The sequence below is a fragment of the Macrotis lagotis genome, chromosome 2, assembly GCF_037893015.1.
Source record: "Macrotis lagotis isolate mMagLag1 chromosome 2, bilby.v1.9.chrom.fasta, whole genome shotgun sequence".
Taxonomy (NCBI): domain Eukaryota; kingdom Metazoa; phylum Chordata; class Mammalia; order Peramelemorphia; family Peramelidae; genus Macrotis; species Macrotis lagotis.
This window is the reverse complement of record NC_133659.1, coordinates 127,804,958-127,823,668: the sequence shown is the minus strand read 5'-3', so window position 1 is coordinate 127,823,668 and position 18,711 is coordinate 127,804,958. Positions and strand designations below refer to the sequence as shown.

At 36.7% G+C, this 18,711-nt stretch overlaps 1 protein-coding gene across 3 annotated transcripts in view; it reads left to right on the top strand.

Moving 5' to 3' along the window:
• Window positions 1–18,711, top strand: part of SUSD4 (sushi domain containing 4) — a 226,248-nt gene that overhangs the window by 141,249 nt on the left and 66,288 nt on the right. For 2 of the 3 annotated variants that reach the window (XM_074222766.1, XM_074222765.1), the window contains exon 5: window positions 8,860–9,048. The exons of the other annotated variant lie outside the window; for it this stretch is intronic. In XM_074222766.1, the coding sequence (XP_074078867.1) occupies window positions 8,860–9,048 (189 nt within the window). The remainder of the gene's footprint in view (window positions 1–8,859; window positions 9,049–18,711) is intronic. 3 annotated transcript variants of the gene reach the window in all.

Sequence of the window (18,711 nt, the reverse complement as noted above, 5' to 3'; positions counted from 1 at the left end):
AGTCTGGAAGATACAAAGAAAGGAAAAATAGCTTCTCAAGGAGGTTACATTCTAATGATGGAGATATGAAAAAAACTAGATTCATGTAAGACATATTAATGGTATATGAAGGGAGCAGCTAGATGGCCCAGTGGATAGAGCACTGGCCCTGGAGTCAGGAGGACCTGGGTTCAAATGATTACTTAGCTGTGTGACCTTTGTCAAGTCACTCAACCCCATTGCCTTGCAAAAACAAAAAAAATGGTATATGAAGGGGAAGTTAAGTGTAACAAAGGATAGAGCACCAGTTGTGAAGTCAGGAGGATCTGAGTTCAAATCTAACCTCAGACACTTACTAATTCTATGTCCCATAGCAAGTCACAACCTCAATTGCCTTTAAAAATAGTATGTGGGGGCGGCTAGGTGGCGCAGTGGATAGTACATGGGCCCTGGAGTCAGGAGTACCTGGGTTCAAATCTGGCCTCAGACACTTAATAATTACCTAGCTTTGTGGCCTTGGGCAAGCCACTTAACCCCATTTGCCTTGCAAAAACCAATAATAATAATAATAATAATAGTGTGTCGAAGGTAATCTTAGTGGGATAGTTATGAGCAGTTAGGGGTGCCAGGATTTAAGCTCAATATTGAATACTAGAAAACTGAAGTAGGGAGCAAATCACCCAAGACAAAGATACCAAGATGAAACATCATATATCATAAATACAAAGTTCCTATATCCTAGAGTGTGGGGAGGGGACTAAAGTGAGATTGGAAAGGTAGGAAAGGCTCAGGCTATGAATAAATTCCAGATAGAGAGGAGTTTATATTTCCTTCTGGAGTTATTAGGAAATATTGAAGCTCCTTGAGCAAAGGAATAGAAATGAAATCAATGCTAACTCTGAAAGCTTCATGCAGAAGTTTAAACAAAGTAAATGAATGGCCCCAACAAGGAGACCAAAAGGACGTGGAGATTTCCTTCATAAAGAAACTTGTGTCAGAGAAAGATGACTTCCAGGAGTAAAACCAAGTGAGAATATACACTTGTTTCTAAAATCTCATATATTAAGATGATAGATGATTATGAGCTATATTATCCCATAAAGCAGAGAGAAACAGTGGAGGGTAAAAACAGTTCTTTAAAAGCTAGTCAAGAGGCGGCTAGGTGGCATAGTGGATAAAGCACTGGCCTTGGAGTCAGGAGTACCTGGGTTCAAATCCTGTCTCAGACATTAGCTGTGTGGTGTTGGGCAAGCCACTTAACCCCATTTGCCTTGCAAAAACCTAAAAACAAAAAAAAGCTAGTCAAAATATCTATCTAAGCAAAGTCATCTCAAGGGCATTCAAGGATTAAAATGGAAAAATCTCTGCAAAGATTGTTACAAGTTGTTTTCTCTGTCAAAGACAATCTAACCAGCACATAGTAGCATATAATAAATGCTTATTGACTGGCTGGATCCCCACTTGAATTCTAACATCAAAGTTCCAGATGTGCTTATAGAGGAAGTAGAAATAGTACTGAAAGAGAACAAAGCTAGGAAAGAAGAGGTTGATTGAGCCAAGAGTATATGGAAGAGTTCCATGATGGAAGCAACCCAATTGTGACAGTATTGAAGAACAATATACAAGGTATCCAAAGGAGAACAGGCTTTTAAAGGCATATAAAAACCTCAGACCAAAATTAATTTGAAAAAGGTGATCAAAAGAGCATCAATAACTATCAATCCATATCCCTACTCTCTGATCTGTACAAAATCTTTATGAAAGTCATCCATCCATAAACTGATGGCATCTTTGATAAGGCTATTCCTAGGGAATAAGCTGACATTCACAAGCAATATTGAACACTAGACCACTTTACCATTTCACAATTAATAGAAAGATGTAAGGAGTATAATGTTCTAATGTTCTATTGTATTTATTTTTTGCTGATTTAAAAAGGCATTTGATTCAATAGAACAACCACAGTTTTACAGTTCTGTTACAAAAAGATATTTCCCATCTAATACATTAAAATCATTCAAGATTCCTTGGCAAATGTAACAGCAGAAATGACCTTGTTAAATGACTCTTTGATGGCATTAGGAGATATATAAGATAGTGAATATAATACATGAAAAAAAGCATTTACCGTGTGTTAATAATTGTATGAAGCATTGGAAATATACATGTAAAAACTTGACATTACCCATTCTTAAAGAGCTCATATTCTAATTGGAGAATGCCAAACAGAAGAAAAATTGCAATGGAAAGCCCCTGGTTGCAGCAGCAGGGCCAGTGGTTTTTCGGCTACATATTTGGGAAAGAGAAATTCTGGGAGGGGAAATCTTCGTGATGAGGACTAGGGAAGAAGTCTAATGGTAGTTCCAATATCAGGGCCTTGTGTTGGTCTCTGCATGTGTGAAGCTCAGATGGTTAGGAAGGGGGTAGACATTTGAGAGATGCTTAAGTTTCTGGTGGGTTCTGTCTTATAAGGATTACAGGGGTCTTTGGACATAAGGGACTCATATACAACTATTACAAAGGTAATTAATACAAAACAAGTCAAAGAGGAATTCCCTGTGAAGAGTGAAGTCTTTCAAATGTTCCTGTTTATAGCTGACATTACACAGGTGCTTCATGAAACTCCTTCCTCAGTGGTCTAACCCTGAGCCTTCTCATTGCCTCCCCAATGATAACCTAAAAATCCTTGGCCCTGCTGCTGCCCCCAGTGGGTCACAAGTTCTTTCCATTTGCCTTGCACAAGCCCTAAGACTTTTTGGAGCATCCTGGAAGAGATCTGTAATTTCTCAAAGTAGTTGTGACCTGTCCATTCATGCAGGAAATATCAAATGGATGAAGAATATCTATTCCTCATTTTTCAGCATATATTTAGATGGATATATTATAAAGTTGGTCCATCAGTGTATATATGTGGGACAGTGATTGCAAATGAACAATGATTTGAGCCCGAAATCTAACAAAAGGAGAAGAATGGGCTGTTTTGCATTAAGAAGTTACAAAGGTCCCTGAAAGCAGACTCATAATTTTTAGTATCAGCATTCCACCAGTGATGTTCCATGGCAGTGAAACATGTAATATATAATATAGCTATCTGAAAAGAACTGAAAATGAGTGTCTCAAGAAGGGAAACAGAAGCACATAACAGGTATGAGCAGCCTATAATAAATAACCAATAAGAAACTGGAAAAAATAGAAATAAAGGATCTCAATAAGGAATTATAATTACAGGAAGAAAAAATGGGCTAGTGTAGCATCCAGAATGATGGATGACATATGAACAACCAGATGTTCCCCATGGTAACATTTCCCTGAAATTGAGGCAGATCCCCAACATGTTAGTGGGCCTCTTGTAGTAAACTTACTGAAAGCTATGGATGAAAGTCACAAAGGATGAGAAAGTGTTGAATCCCAGTTCCAGAGTCATTTGTTGAGTCCCTTTCCCTGACACCCTCAATCTTCCCCAGGTGAACCTTTGAGGGGAGGAAGAGAAGGAAGACAAATTTTTCCCTATACACCAAGGACTTCCAAGGTCTCTGTTGAACCAAATACCAGTGCTTAAATACCTCCCCAAGTCTCTAATCCACTCCCACTCCCATGGCACTTAGTAAGATAAGGCTCTGGTGCTCAAGGACACCAGGTGAAGATAATTTACAGTGCTCCCATACACAACAGTCCCTAACAAGAAAGAATGGTCAAATTTTGATCTGAAGGTTTGAAGGGAACTCCCAAATAAATGAAATTGCAAATCTGTTTGAGTGTGTGTGTGTGTGTGTGTGTGTGTGTGTGTGTGTGTATGTGTGTGTGTGTGTGTATATATATATATATATATTTGTATGTATATACATATCTATATCCATATATTCATATACACACATTCATATATGTTTTGGATATTTGGACAAGAGGTTTAGACTTTTTTTTTGAATTGTGTGTGTTTTTCCTGTGATTAGGGAAAAAAAATTGAAAACTAGCAGGTAATCATAGGGTATAGTCTTCTGGGGTTAAAGATTAGATTATTAAGAAACCTGAGTCTGAAAATCTGAATGAATACTACATTCACTTTTTAAAAATTTTTTCTTTCCTATCTCCGATTTTTCTTTATTTTTTCCTTAATCCTAATTCTTCATACAGAAAATGACTAACCTGTAAACATGTTAAACACAAATGTGTATGTACAATATTCACTAGATTGTTTACCTCTGAGAAGAGGGGGGTGGAAAGGGAGGGTGGAAGGAAATTATGTAACAAAAATATGCAAATATATGTGAGTGAAGGTTGAAAAACTTTCATAATATGTATTGGAAAAATAAAATATCATTTGGGAAAAAAGAAACCTGAGTCTGGAATATGGAAAGGAGAGTGTTGAAGTTTTTTCAGACTAGGAGATTGTGAATTTAACTGAGAGTGGCACTGATAACAATTAGTGAGAATTTGGTGAGGATAGTTGATATAATCTACAATATAGCTTCCAGAGAGGCAATCCAATCCAGATCCTGGTGTCCTTATCAAATCCCAGGATATTCTTCTTCATTTCTCATTGAGTTTACTGATAGTTCACAGTGTTTCCCTTCACCAACATTCTTGCCTCATACTGTTGTTGTTTAGTCATTTCCAGTCTTTATATCCCCTTTTGGGGTTTTCTTGGCAAAAATACTAGAGTGGTTTGCTCATTTCAGCTCATTTTACAAAAGAGGAAACTGAGACAAATGGGATTAAGTGACTTGCCCAAAGTCACAGAAGTAATATGTCCAAGGCCAGATTTAAATTTATGAGGATCAGTCCTCCTGACTTCAGGCCTAGCTCTTTCCACTTCACCATCTAGCTGCCCTTCCCTCATACTAGGGACTTCAAAATACCTTTAGATGTTTCTTCAAATAGCCTTAATTTTTAGTTCCTCAATCAAGTAAATTTCCATGAATTGGGAATTCACCTCTCTTCCAATTTACCTCAGCAATATCAAGAGATAGTATGCATATGAACCCACGATTTTTTCAGCACTTAAAAGTGTTCCACTTCCATATTACAAATCCCTTTCATTTGACCAAATTCTTTACTTTTTTCAATCTTTCTTCCCCTCTTACAACTCCTGATTCTATACTTTGTCCTCACAGTAATTTTCCATCCTTCAACCCCTCAGTTCTTTCCTAGGCTATAAACCATAGGCCATAATGGTTACAATCTGTTCCCTTCCATATCTATATCCTTTGGAATTGTCTCAACTCTACACTATCCTCTACTCATAAATTCTTTTGCCCCCATGGCCTGTCAATAACATCTAACCAAACCCTACCCCTGAATTGCTTACAACATCATATGTTGATGAATTGAGCTCAAGAAAATCATGAAACTTTGCTAAATCAATGACAAATTTGATGGTTTCCAATTCCAACTGGGTGTTCACTTCATCAATCATTCTACACCTTAATTAATTCAATCCTACTCTTCTACGGTATCCTACTCTCCATAGCAATAGTGAGAAAACTTCTGGTCTCACATCAAATTCCCCTTGGTACCTCTTCCCCCTACCCTTTCAACTGAGATATTAAAAATAATGAGTCCCAGATCTCCTCCTTTTCTCTTCCTCTTCCTTCTCCTCCTCACTTCATATCCTTCTGTCATCTTCACACATTTCACCCATTATCTTGTCCTCCACTGTTCTGGGATGAAGAGATTGCTATTTTTCTTTCTAAAACCAACCCCTTCCATGTACCCTTCATTTTCTTCCTCAGGTTTTCTCCAGAAGATTGCTACCTCCAATATCCTCACTGTCTTTTATCTTCAGTCTTTTTCTGTCTGTTGACTTCCTTTCTGTATTTTTTCCCTTTAAAAATCCTCATTTGATCCAAATATCTCCACTAGCTGTAGTTGTGTATCTCAAAGGGTTTTTTCTACTTAAAAAACCCTTGAAAAAGCTATCTATACTTAATGCCTCTTCTTCCTCTCTCTTTTTCTTCTTTCCTAAACCCTCTGCACTCTGCCTTACAAACTAATCTTTTAATTCTTATTGCTCCCTCCAAAGAACCAACGATCTTTTAATTGTCAAATTAAATGACCTTTTCCCAAACTTCATCCTTCTTGACCTCTCTTACAATATTCAACAAAGATAATACCTTATCCTCTCCTCTCTGGGTTATGACATTGCCTTCTCCTAGTTCTCCTCTTATCTGTCTGATCCTTCTCAATCTCCTTTGCTGGTCCTTTATCACATCATACCCACTAGCCTTGAGTAATCCCAGAATCTGTTCTAGGCCTTCTTCCAAGTGTGGGGACAGTCAGTGAAAATGCCCTGAGTGGGCATATGTGTATCGTTATTCCATTTCAGGCAAAGGGGAATGGTGACATGGGCTATCTAGAAATACACCACATTCAGAAAGGTCAAAGTTCTAATTCTCCAACAAATGTTATGAATTTTCCTAACTGTGGCTTTAGCTATCCTGAGATAGACACATTCCCCCAAATAGCAAAAGTGAACAAGAAACAAGCTCCATGTAAGCTAATATGATTGCTTAAACTCAGGGATCATTAGGCAGTATTCTAATTCCCAATGCAAAAAGGAAGGGGCATGGTAGAAACATGAAACCAAAGCAAAGATTATGCCCCTGGGTCACCTTGAGGGAAAAATTGAGTCCTCACTTTTTTTTTCTGTTGGAGAAGGGAAACATTAGAAGAATAAGAAAGGAGGAGAAGAAGGAGGAAGGAAGAAAAAGAAATGGTGTTCAGGCAGAATTTTACCTTCACAACAATTGCTGGGTTACCTATATACGTTTATCTAAATGTACATTTTCACAATATGTGTGTATATTTGTATATATATCTATCTCTGTGCCTGTGTTTGTTGTGGACCCATTCTTTCATTGAATTGGGGAATTCCCAAAGAATTCCAATGCAGATCTCAACTATTCTGAAACAGTTTTAGAGAATTATCAGGGGTTTTGAATCATCTCTCCATCTACCATATTTATGATATTCCAAATCATCTTATCCTGAATTTTACCGTAGTCATCTGTCATCTTTACTGATTCCCCCCAGGGATTAATGCTTTTCCTTGTCCCTCAGATTTCTTTCTTTGTACTACAGTATCTAAGTAGCATGATGGATAGAGCTCTGTGCCTATAGTCAAGAGCTCTATTCAAATGCAGCCTCAGATTCTAGTTCCATGACCCTAGACAAGTCCCTTAATCTTTGTTTTCTGGTTTTCCCACTGGTAAATTGGAGATTATAATTGAATCATAAATTGGGAAGATCAAATGGAATACTATTTGTAAAAATGCTTAGCCCAGTGCCTGGAAGAGACTTAATAATATTAATAAGTGCTTTTAAAAAAATCTCCAGGCATGTTGTATCTTCCTAGCAGTCTCTGAGGGCTGGTGATGTTTCATATTGTGTTTGTATCCTTAGCACCTTGCAGCATCTTGCTTAATAAATACTTGTTGAATTAAATTAAGTACATTTAGACTTTAGTTTTAAATTGCACCAAGGCAGGGATATGTAGTTGAAATATTGAGGGATGATTTTCATACTTGTCCTTTTGCAACAAATGGACTTTATTTGGGGACTAGTTAATGTTTATTGAAATCTAATGCTTAGCTAGGAGCTGCCCAGAGCAGATGGTTCTTCATTTTCTATACCCAATGGTCAGACAAGAAACACACAGATGGTAGAATCAGAATGTGCTCTGGTCACATCTCAGTGGACAGATCACAAATCTTTGATAGTCTAGACTAGAGAATCTTTCTAAAATGAAGCCAGAGCCATGTCTCCCAAGGATTACTATTTTTCTTAACAATTTTTCTGATCTCCACTCAAAGCATTCATAATCCCATTGCTTCGATCTTTAAACTACCACACTCAGTGATTGGCAGCAACTTTAACTGTACAACCATTACATGTTATTTATCTCATATAAAATTGTTTTTCTTTAAGGGTTCCATCCCAACAGCAAGCTGTTCCCTCCAACAAAAGTATGACTGTGGATAGTAGAGAATAATGAACACACAAATCAGAAATTCCTGAGATCTAGTATCATCCCCTATAGGTGGTCAGGCATACACTTGGGGTGGGGAGAACATTACACAAGGCAACACTGAAAGACCTGAGTCTCATTCCTAAAAGATATATTAAAAAAGATTCTTAGCTTTATAGAAGATTCTGCTACAGCATTCATTTTAGAAAGTGGATCATTCTGTTGCTATTGTTGTTGTTGAGTTATTTTGTGACCCCATTTGGGGTTTTCTTGGCAAAGATACTGGAGTGGTTTGCCATTTCTTTCTTCAGCACATTTTACAGATGAGGAAACTGAGGCAAGCAGGGCTAAGTGACTTACCCAGGGTCATGCATCTAGTAAGTGTCAGGGACTGGATTTGAACTCAGGTCTCCCTGATTGCAGGTCCACTGCTTTATCCATAGTGTCTCCTAGCTACCCTAGACAATGCTATAGTATTGAAAATATGATTCAGTTTACAAAATTTCAGTTTACCATTAGTTTTTCTGGAACTCATCTGTTAAATGAAATGACAGTTTTCTTTTGATCCCAATTACACAAGTCAAAACTCAGGTTGTTTCTTCTTCTGGGTGTAGAAAATTGGAATGTGTAACCCTAGAATCATAAGATCATTCCCTACTTTTGTTTATTTACTCATCTGACTTTCTAGAAACTAGATAGTATTTGAAAAGGTAAAGTCACATTTTCTCATTAAAAAGAAAAGAGGTGAGATCAAGTTGTTGAGTATTTGCTCTTTTTCCTAAGTAAGAAGTTGCAGTAATCTCCAGCATTTTATTTTCCAATTTTTAAACCCTAGAACTCTATCTGAGATCTATAAAAACAACTGAAGAAAACTCTTCCTAATAAAATACTCCTACTTCTTTTATTTTAATTTGCAGGTTGCCTGAGACCTCTGGCTTCTGCTAATGGTTATGTCAACATGTCTGAGTACCAGTCCAACTTCCCCGTGGGAGCAGTGATCGCCTACCACTGCTTCCCAGGATTCAAACTAGAAGGGTCAGAATATCTCGAGTGCTTATATAACCTTATCTGGTCATATAGTCCACCCAGGTGCCTTGCTTTAGAAGGTAACATGTATTATTATCTTCTATGTTTTATTGAGGTCTATTAAATATGGACATTTAGATGAGTGGGAGAAAAGCTCAGAGAAAACGCCTAGTAATTCATCGGGCACAGCAGTGCATTGTCCCTGCCCTAGTCTTGAGTTCCTAGAGTTATTTATAAAATCTTTCATGAGATCATGTAGACAGTTTACCAGGAAATAAAATTTGTTTCCCCCATTTTTCTGTTTTAAATAGGGAAATAGGAGGTGGGGGGAGAGTGAAAGTTTCAAGTATCAAAAGCTAACCAGAAAAATATCACTATGTTAAATGAATTGTCTTATAAAATTAATTTTTCTCCAACAAATGAAAACAGATTGTATTACAACATCATATCTCACCCATTGTTTTCATTGTTATGTCAATGCTTCCACTGTATTTCCATGTACTTTATAGTTGGGTTGTAAATGTTTTTGCTGTAAGTGCGAATGAGACAGCTTGAAAGCAAAAGTTTTATTTCTTTTAGTTACATATGCATAGATGTGTGCTTGTGCATGGACCTAAAATTATTTTAGGAGGCGATAAATACTTGAGTCCACTGACCAACAGAATTAGACAAAGGGCAAGGGATGAAATTCACAAAAGCTTTTCCTTAGCCTAGGGAACATGTATACTCATTATCTCATTGTATTTAATGGACAAAAACTATAAACAAAGAGCCTAAGTCCAATTGGGTTGGTTTTTGTTCCCACTTCATCTGTGAAACAAGGGGATTGATGGTATGATCCTAAGGGTCTTTCCAGCAATAAATGCTCTGACAAAGGAGAGAAACTAATATACTCTTGGTTCCTATCATCTTTAGCTCACAGTATAACACTATTCATTTAGCATGGTGGGAAGAAGAGAGACAGCTAAAACAAAAGAGCTAGAAGATATGGTCCCTTCCTTCAAGAAACTTACAGAAGAATTTGCAATCTAACTTAAAATACCAAACCAAAAAAAAAATAAGAGAATGGTGACCCATCACTAATACCTCAAAATGACAGATTTACAGAGTTGGGAAGGACCTCAAAGGTTATCTATTTCAATCTGTATCCAAATAAGAATGATGACTACCATATTAACCCCAATAAATGGTCATCTGACCTCCTTTTAACCATCTCCAGTCTTTGTGGAGAATTCACTATGTTATAAGGAGATGAGGTGAGGTGCTCATTCTCTTTTTGGACAGTTCTAGTTGTTAGGAAGTTTTTCTTTATATTCAACTGAAACCTTTGTCTTTATAATATTCCCCTATGACTTTTATACCATGACTATACAGTTATCCTTTCTACATCACAGGGGGAAAGGGCACAATGTCCCCACAATCTGGAAAAGCCACATAAAAATTTTTGGTCCTCCTGTAATACCAGAAATGATATCTGGTTTTTCTGTTCTTCTTACTGAAAAATTTGAGTATATTCATGTTATTAAAAGATAAAATATGTTGATATTATACAATACCATACTTATATTTTATGATTTCTGACTTTCTAAACATTTTCTGTGTCATCTGCTAGTCTTCAAAATGTTGTCTGCAGCTTCCACAAAAATTCCCATTTAATTTCTTATGTATGATTGTAGTGAAACCACAATGGGGAAAGTTGTGATATAGAATGGATAATTGTACAATGACTTCATTCTGTACACTGGAACTAATCAATCAATCAACCTAAACTCCTTGCATGTAGGGATTATTTTATTCATTGTTACAGCATTCCCAGTGCTTAACATAGTCCAATACGGTTTTGTTTAGTTGCTTCTCTAGGTGACCCAGGTTATGGGTATCTGAGGCCAGTTTCGAATATAGCTTGTCCTGACTCCAAGCCCAGTCATCTAAGCTGCCTCAATATATGCCTAACAGATAGCAAACACTTAATAAATACTTGTTGATTGGTTGATAGACATTTGGTCCTAAACAGTATATACTGAAGATGCAAATATAAATATTGAATTAATTGCTATTATCAAGATTATAATCTATTGGGCAGCAACATATACATATCCAAGTATATATGCAATTAAAATAAACAGAATAAATGCAAAATAAAGTACTTGAATGCAAGGAAACTAAGCAGGGAGGGCTCTAGAAGTTGGAGATTAAGAAAAACAGGTAGTTAAGCTTAAGCTTCACTGTAAAGGAAGAAAGGGGTGCTCTGAGATCAAAGTGAGGAAATGGTATAGTCTGGGGGATGTCTGGTGAATAGGCCATCAGAAGATGGAGTTCTTCCTCCAGGGAGGAACAGGGAAGATAGTTTCAATCAAAACTAGATTATAGAATTTGGTAAGGGAATTAATGTATAATAAAATTGAAAAAGAGGTTTTTTAAAGTCTCTAAAAATCAAAAGAGGAGTTAATATTTTCTTCTAGATGCAAAAGAGAATATTGATATTTGTTGAGCAGAAGAATGATGATAGCCAATATAATCTAAGAAAAATCACTTTAGAAACAGCATGGAGGTTGTACTAGAGCAGAAGTACAAGACTTGAGACAAGGAAACTAATTAGTAGAACATTGAAGTAGTCCAGGAAAAAGGTAATAAAAGCTTAATCTGAGGTGGTGGCTGAGTGAGTAATGAGATGGGGGTAATATAAGAGATACAGGTAGGTAGAAATGACAAGATTTGACCACAACTGATTGGGTATATAGAATGAGCAAGAATGAGAAATCGAGGAAAACAATGAAATTATGAAACTAAGCAAATGTAAGAATGATAGAGCCTTTGGCAGAAACATGAAAGTTTGAAAGAGGTTTTATGAGGAAGAGATAATGATGTCTGTTTCTAACATATTAAGTTTGAGGTGTCTCAGGGCATATAGTTGGAGATGTCCAGTAGGCAGTTGGTGATGTGAAACAAGCTGGCTCAGGGAAGAGAGTTTCTTATATAGTTCTGTGAAATATCTACTTAGATATGATCAGTAAACCAGTGGGAGGTGATAAGACACAGCACAAGAGAGCGTAGAGTGAGAAGATCCTGGCAAGAACCTTGAAGAGAAACCACAGTTAGGAGTTGTGATAGAAATAAGGAGCTAACAAAGAAGGAGAAGGAGAACCAGGAGGGAGTATTGGTCAAGAATACCTGAAGAGGAGAGAGTATCCAGGAGGAGAAATTAGTCAGCAATAGGAAATACAGTAGATAAATATGTTAACTGTGATTGTACATGTACAACTTTTACTGATGCCATGGGGAGGGGAGAGGGAAGGGAGAGTGATTGAAAATGTGAACTCAAACTTGCAAATGGATGAATGTTGAAAACTGCCTTTGCATGTAATTGAAAAAAATAAAATAAATTGCAGCAGATAGATCAAGAAAAATGAGAACTAAGAAAAGATTATGAGATTTGACAATGAATAGATCATTGGTGACTTTGGAAAAAAAAGAAATTTCAGCTGATTTATGAGAGCAAAAGGCAGATTACCCAGATTACAAACTATTGAGTAGTGAGCAGTAAGCATGGACAACTTTTTCAAGGAGTTTAGCTTGGGAAGAGGAGGTCTGGTGAAGATTTTTTAAAGTTATGGAGATTTGGACATGTTTGAAGATAGTAGGAAGAAACAGTAAAAAGAAATCAGATTTTTGAGAAAAAGGAGGCGATAATTTAGGATGCAATCTCAAAACAACAAGCATTTATAACACTATTAAGATACTGTTAATTGCTAGGAAAAAGAAGAAAAAAAGGAAGGGAAGAAGGGGGAAGGGAGGGAGGAGAGAAAGAAGGAAGAAAAGAAGAAAGCAAAGAAAGAAGGAAACAAAAAAGGGAGGGAGAAAAAAGAGAAGGAAGGATGAACAAAAAGGAATGAAAAGGAAGGTAGGAAAGATGGAGAGAAGGGAAGAAGGGAAGGAGAAAAAAGGAAGGAAGGGGAGAAAGGAAGGAGAGAAGAAAAAGGGAAGGAAGGATGAAAGAAAGTAAGGAGGGAAGGAAGGAGAAAAGAAAGGAAGAGAAAACAAAAAAACATCTCTGCCTGCTTTCAAAGTGCTCACAGTGTAATGTAGTGAAACAACATATAAACAACTGTGTGAAAAGATAGGTACTTGAAGATAATCCTAGAGGGAAGGAATTAGCATTAAGGGAATCAGGAAGGTCTTCTTGCAGAAGGTGAGATTTTAACTGGGACTAGAAGGATTTAAGGCAAACCAGGAGATGAAAATGAGGAAGGAGAGATTTCCAGGCAAGAAGACAACCAGTGAAAATGCTCGAAGCATGGAGTTGTTTGAGGAACCCAAGAAGGCCAGTATCACAGAATACCTGAAGGAAATGAAAATAAATGAGAAGGGGGTGGCTAGGTGGCATAGTGGATAAAGCATCGGCCTTGGAGTCAGGAGTACCTGGGTTCAAATCTGGTCTCAGACACTTAATAATTACCTAGCTGTGTGGCCTTGGGCAAGCCACTTAACCCCATTTGCCTTGCAAAAAAACCTAAAAAATAAAAATAAAATAAAATAAGTGAGAAGACTGGCAAGTTAAGAAGGATCAGACCATGAGGAGTTTGTTAGAAAAAACTGTTGGAGAATAGGGAAATGGAGAGCATTATGTGCACATGTAGAAGGGTTGATCTTGGCAAGGAAAAGAACATTTCTTTGTCACAGAATGAGGGAAAGGAGAATAAAAAGAGGGGTTCTACCAAGGGATTTTTGAGATGAAAAGAAAGGGAGAAGAGAGAACCCATGGTTAATGGTCTCCTTTTTCTCAGAAAAGATAGATAAGATACTCGACTTTATAATGTAGGGAGATGGGAAGGTGAGTAAATAGAAAGGAAGAGGTTTGGAATAGCTCCTGTAGGGAGTGATGTAGTGAGTCAACTAGGGAGAAAAAAAATAAAAAGAACAAAATTTATATACTATTTAAATATTATATATTATTTCTATAAAATTTAATTATATTAATGTGTTAATATATTTTATTTTTCAAATCATTTAATATATGTTACTTGTTATTTGATAGGAAATAGATAGGTGTTATTATCTCCATCTTACATATGAGGAAAATGAGGCTGAGAGGTAAGTAAATTATTTACAGTCACAAATAATTAGTATCTAAAGTAGGATTCAAACATGAATCTTCCTGACTACAGGTCTAGTCCTCTTTTCTGCTGCATCACGCAGTGATCTTTATGTAGTGAAGGCCCAGATAAAGTTTGATAATATGAATTTGTAATGTAGACTATTAGCACAATTGTGGAACTTTCTTTAGCTCTGTTAAGCAGCCCCTAGTAGGAGTGAAGAAAGCAGTTAGTGGATCAAGTTCATCTCTCTTCCAAAAACTAAATTAAAATGAACTGTCTTTTCTGGGTTAGAAATTAACAGATTTCTTCAATTATTTTCAAATTGCCCTCACTATTTGACTTCCTTTATATCTACTCAAGAAGGATATGAGAGGGCAGCTAGGTGGCCCTGGAATCAGGAGGATCTGAGTTCAAATCTGGCCTCAAACATTTACTAAATACCTAGCTGTGTGACCCTGGGCAAGTCACTTAATCCCATTGCCTCAAATAAAATAAAAGTTAAATTGAAAAAAAAAGAGGATATGTGTCCTTCCTAAAGAAGTGCCTAAACTTGAGGGAAATGCCCCATCTGTGGTCTGCATAGGACAGAGAACTGCAGGACTAATAGTCATGTAGATACAACATTTCTAGTCTTAAAAGGAGTCCAAATTTGTATTTTTTATGACTGCCTCTACACTGCTTACTCATATCGAATGTTCATGCCCCTTTTATAAAAGGGGGGGGGGTTTCTTTAACATGAACTGTTGTCCAGAAACATATTTGTATAGTTGATTTTTATGAACTCAAGTATCCTGTCTGTGTATCATTGATGCTTTCTTTAAGATAAAGTCAGAAGTCATTGAACAAGTACACAACAAAGCATAGAGAGAAATAAAATTTTCTACATTTTAACAGAAGGGAAAATGATTCATTACTGACATGACATTCATTTTAAAATAATTTATCTGTGTATAGTTTAATCATCAATTGTTGAAATCAAAGTTCAAAATTATTATTCAATAAAAAGAAGGTTAAAAATGAGAAGACACCACATTTGTTTATGGCAGCTCCAACTGAACTTAAATATTGTTAACAGCAAAGAAAGTAACAGAGGACATAAGGGGAGGAAGGGAAATAAAAGAAAGGGATAAGAAGGGGAATAAAGAGGAAGGGAGCAATGAGATAAAGGAGAAAGGCATTGTTATTATATCCTAAAGAAGGTTAACCAATACAAAATAGAGAAAGATTTCTTATTATGGGATACCTAAAATTTCAGGCAAAGGAATCTGAACTCTGCTTAAGAGATAATAGAGAGTCATTGAAGATTTTTGACAAAAAAGACTTACTATCTAGTCAATGACCCTCTCTAAGTCTCAGTTTACTTATCTGTAAAATGGAGGTACTGGAGATAACAGAACTTCACAAGTTTGTTGTGAAATGAGATAATATATGTAAAGCCCATTTCAAACTTTAAAATGTTTTTAAATGTGAACTGTTATACATTTTCATAAGAAAAATTAGCCTCACTGAAATGCAAAGCATAGATTGAAAGAAGAAAATGGAAATGGAAAACCATTTGTAAGGCTACCATTACATTAGCATGGCAGAAATGAGAATACAGGCAGCTAGGCACGATGCCAGACGATGAAGTCAAAAAGACTCATCTTCATGAGTTCAAATCTGATCTCAGACACTTATTAGAAGTGTGATCCCAGGAAAGTCACTTAACTTTTTACCTCCTCTAAAATGAACTGGAAAAGGAAATGGCAAACTGCTTGCTTCTATGCCAAGAAAATTCCAAAGAGGTCACAAACACCTTTTGCATATGAGGAAACTGAGGCAAGCAGGATTAAATATTTGTTCGACACAACTGAAAATGACTGAACAACAAAAATCGGGAATAAAAAGAGAGGAAGAAATGGATATGAGGGATTTCGCAGAACTCAAATTGAGAAGTGTGGTTAATTAATTGTAACTCCTAAGAAGTAATAGTAATAAGATTCAAAGATACCCCCCAAGGTTGAGAATGCAAAAAACTGGATGGATAGTGTTTCTGCCACAGAGAAATAATGAAGAAAGAAAGAAAGAAAGAAAAATTTGAGAAAGATGACCAGCTCAGTTTGTACATGGTGAGTTTAAAGTAACTATAGGGCAGGCAGGAGGGTCTGGCTCCTTCTCAGTCCACCAAAGCACACAAAAGGCCTGGTCAGAAAGGTAAGAAGAGAACCAAGGAGAGGCAGCTAGGTGGCACAGTGGATAGAACACCGACCCTGGAGTCAGTAAGACCTAAGTTCAAATGTGGCCTCAGACAATTAATAATTGTCTAGCTGTATGACCCTGGGCAAGTCACCTAACCCCCTTGCCTTGCAAAGAAAAAAAAAAGAAAAGAACTAAGGAAATGTATCTCAGAAGCAGAAGAAAAAAAATTCATTAAAAAGGTGGGGGGGAATGATCTCCCATCAAAAGTTTCAGAAATCAAGGAAAACATTTAAGTATGAAAAACAATTAGATGAGTAACTTAGGTACCATGAAATGTCAGTTATAGTCAACTATTTATTAGAAACAATTTCCAGATTCTGATTCCCCTAGGCCCAGACCACTTGATAAGAATTTGATTCAGATCTATGAGGGTCAAGAGTGGTGGACTTCTTTAGAATAAAGTCACAAAAATGACTAAGAGAACAAGAGAGAGACTCATGTTGGTCACAGGTAGAATCATATTACTTAGTATCCTAGATAGCTCTCTATGAGAGATTTGTGATAAAAATAGGTACAAGATGGTAGCTGCTGCCAGACCTGGTGGTATGTGACCTGGGCAAGTCAATTAACCACATTTGCCTCAGTTTCCTCATCTGCAAAATGAACTGAAGAAAAATATGGCAAACCGATATCTTTGCCAAGAAAATCCCAAATGGGATTACAAAATCAGACATGACTGAACAACAAAAAATTGTATGTGAAGCTTCATTTCAGGGGTGTTAATATGAAAAATATTTTATGTGGCAGGTGATCATATAAAATTAAATTGTTGTCATAAGTGTCCTACAGAGCAACTCTATCATCTCCTTCATTTCTTCTTAGTCCTGTTTTATGATAGAACAAACCTAAAATTGCAAATCTTAAACAATGACAAAACTCAACTTAAAAAAAAATTTGGAAACCTGGATGCATCTATTCACCTCTATCACCTTCATAATCCTATTCAAGGTCAAAGCATATTTGGACAAATAAAATTTTTGTGGAACAATATTTTCAATTTTCCACTTTCCCCATTTCCCATTCCTGAGAATTTAATTTAGAAGGGGGTCAGCAGCCTTTATAGGCTACCTTCTTAGCACATAATAAACACAAAATACTTGGCTCATAATAGATACTTAATACTGTTTATTTACTGACTGGCTTGCCAATGCTTAGTAGGGTATGAACACCATGGAGTTGCAAAGAGAGTTAAGCTCATGATCCCTGATTAGGAAGAATTTATAGTCTAAGAAACAAAACAAAAGGAACTAAAGAAAAATCATCATAGAAAACATCTGTATGGGTCTCTCTACATAAAGGAACCTAAGTATTTATTCATTTGGAAGAGGAGGATTTTAATTACCCTTCATTAATCAGTCCTTCGTTAATTAGTCAGTCAAGTGCCTACGGTGTACCAGACACTGTGATGAGCAGGTGGTCAATAAATGCTACTGACTTTACAGTGTCACAGTATTAGGAAAAAGAAATTATAACCAAGGATTTACTAGATAGAAGGGACCCTAGGAGCATGCCAGTGCAATGTCTCCATTTCACAGATAAAGGATACTGAGGCCCTGAGTCACACAGGTAATGTCAGAGGTGGGAGATGAATACAAGACACTTTTTTTCCTTGCTTCCTCCCTTTCTCATTTTTCCCAATGAATGTCAATTTAAACACATGTTATCATTGTTTTCACCAAGATTAGAACCAGAGTTTCCCCATTTAACTAATCTGGATGGGTGGCTCAGTCCTTTATTATTCATGCTGTTTGTGTTTTAGACCTCTCCCTTAGAAAGGACTGTATGTTCTGAGAAGTTTATTTGTGAAGGTTGAAGCTACTTACTTTGTATGAGGTGAAGGGAAAGCATAGACCTATGTTAATAGTCTGAAAGGTAGGAAAATAGAAGAAATGTTGAGGGTTGTAAAAATAAATAAATGAAACCACAATGCAGTAAACCGTTTCTGAGGAAATGTCAAGAGGGATGCATGCAGAGGCCGTCTTGGGAGAAGAGGTAATAAAAACACACTTAGAATCCATTAAGCACCCAGTTCCATTTAGTCTGGTGCTGTATTCACTAACAATGTATGACTGTAGAAGAGAGGAGGTGCCTTTTCTTCATGGTGGAGTGTCATTCAAAAGTCATGGCATGTTTGGGACCAGAGACAGAAGAGAAGGATGGATCAGAAAGAGATCAAGAGTTTGGAGGCTCTCTGTTCCTCACTTGCAAGGTGATGGAAGTTATATGACAGAGCTTTTAGGAGGTTGTTTCTCTTGTTTACAGTATTGTCTGACTCTTCATGATACTATGTGGGGTTTTCTTGGCAAAGGTATAGGAGTGGTTCTGCCATTTCATTCTCTAAATCATTTACAGTTCTTGGCAAGGTATAGAAGTGGTTCTGCCATTTCATTCTCCAGATCATTTACAGAT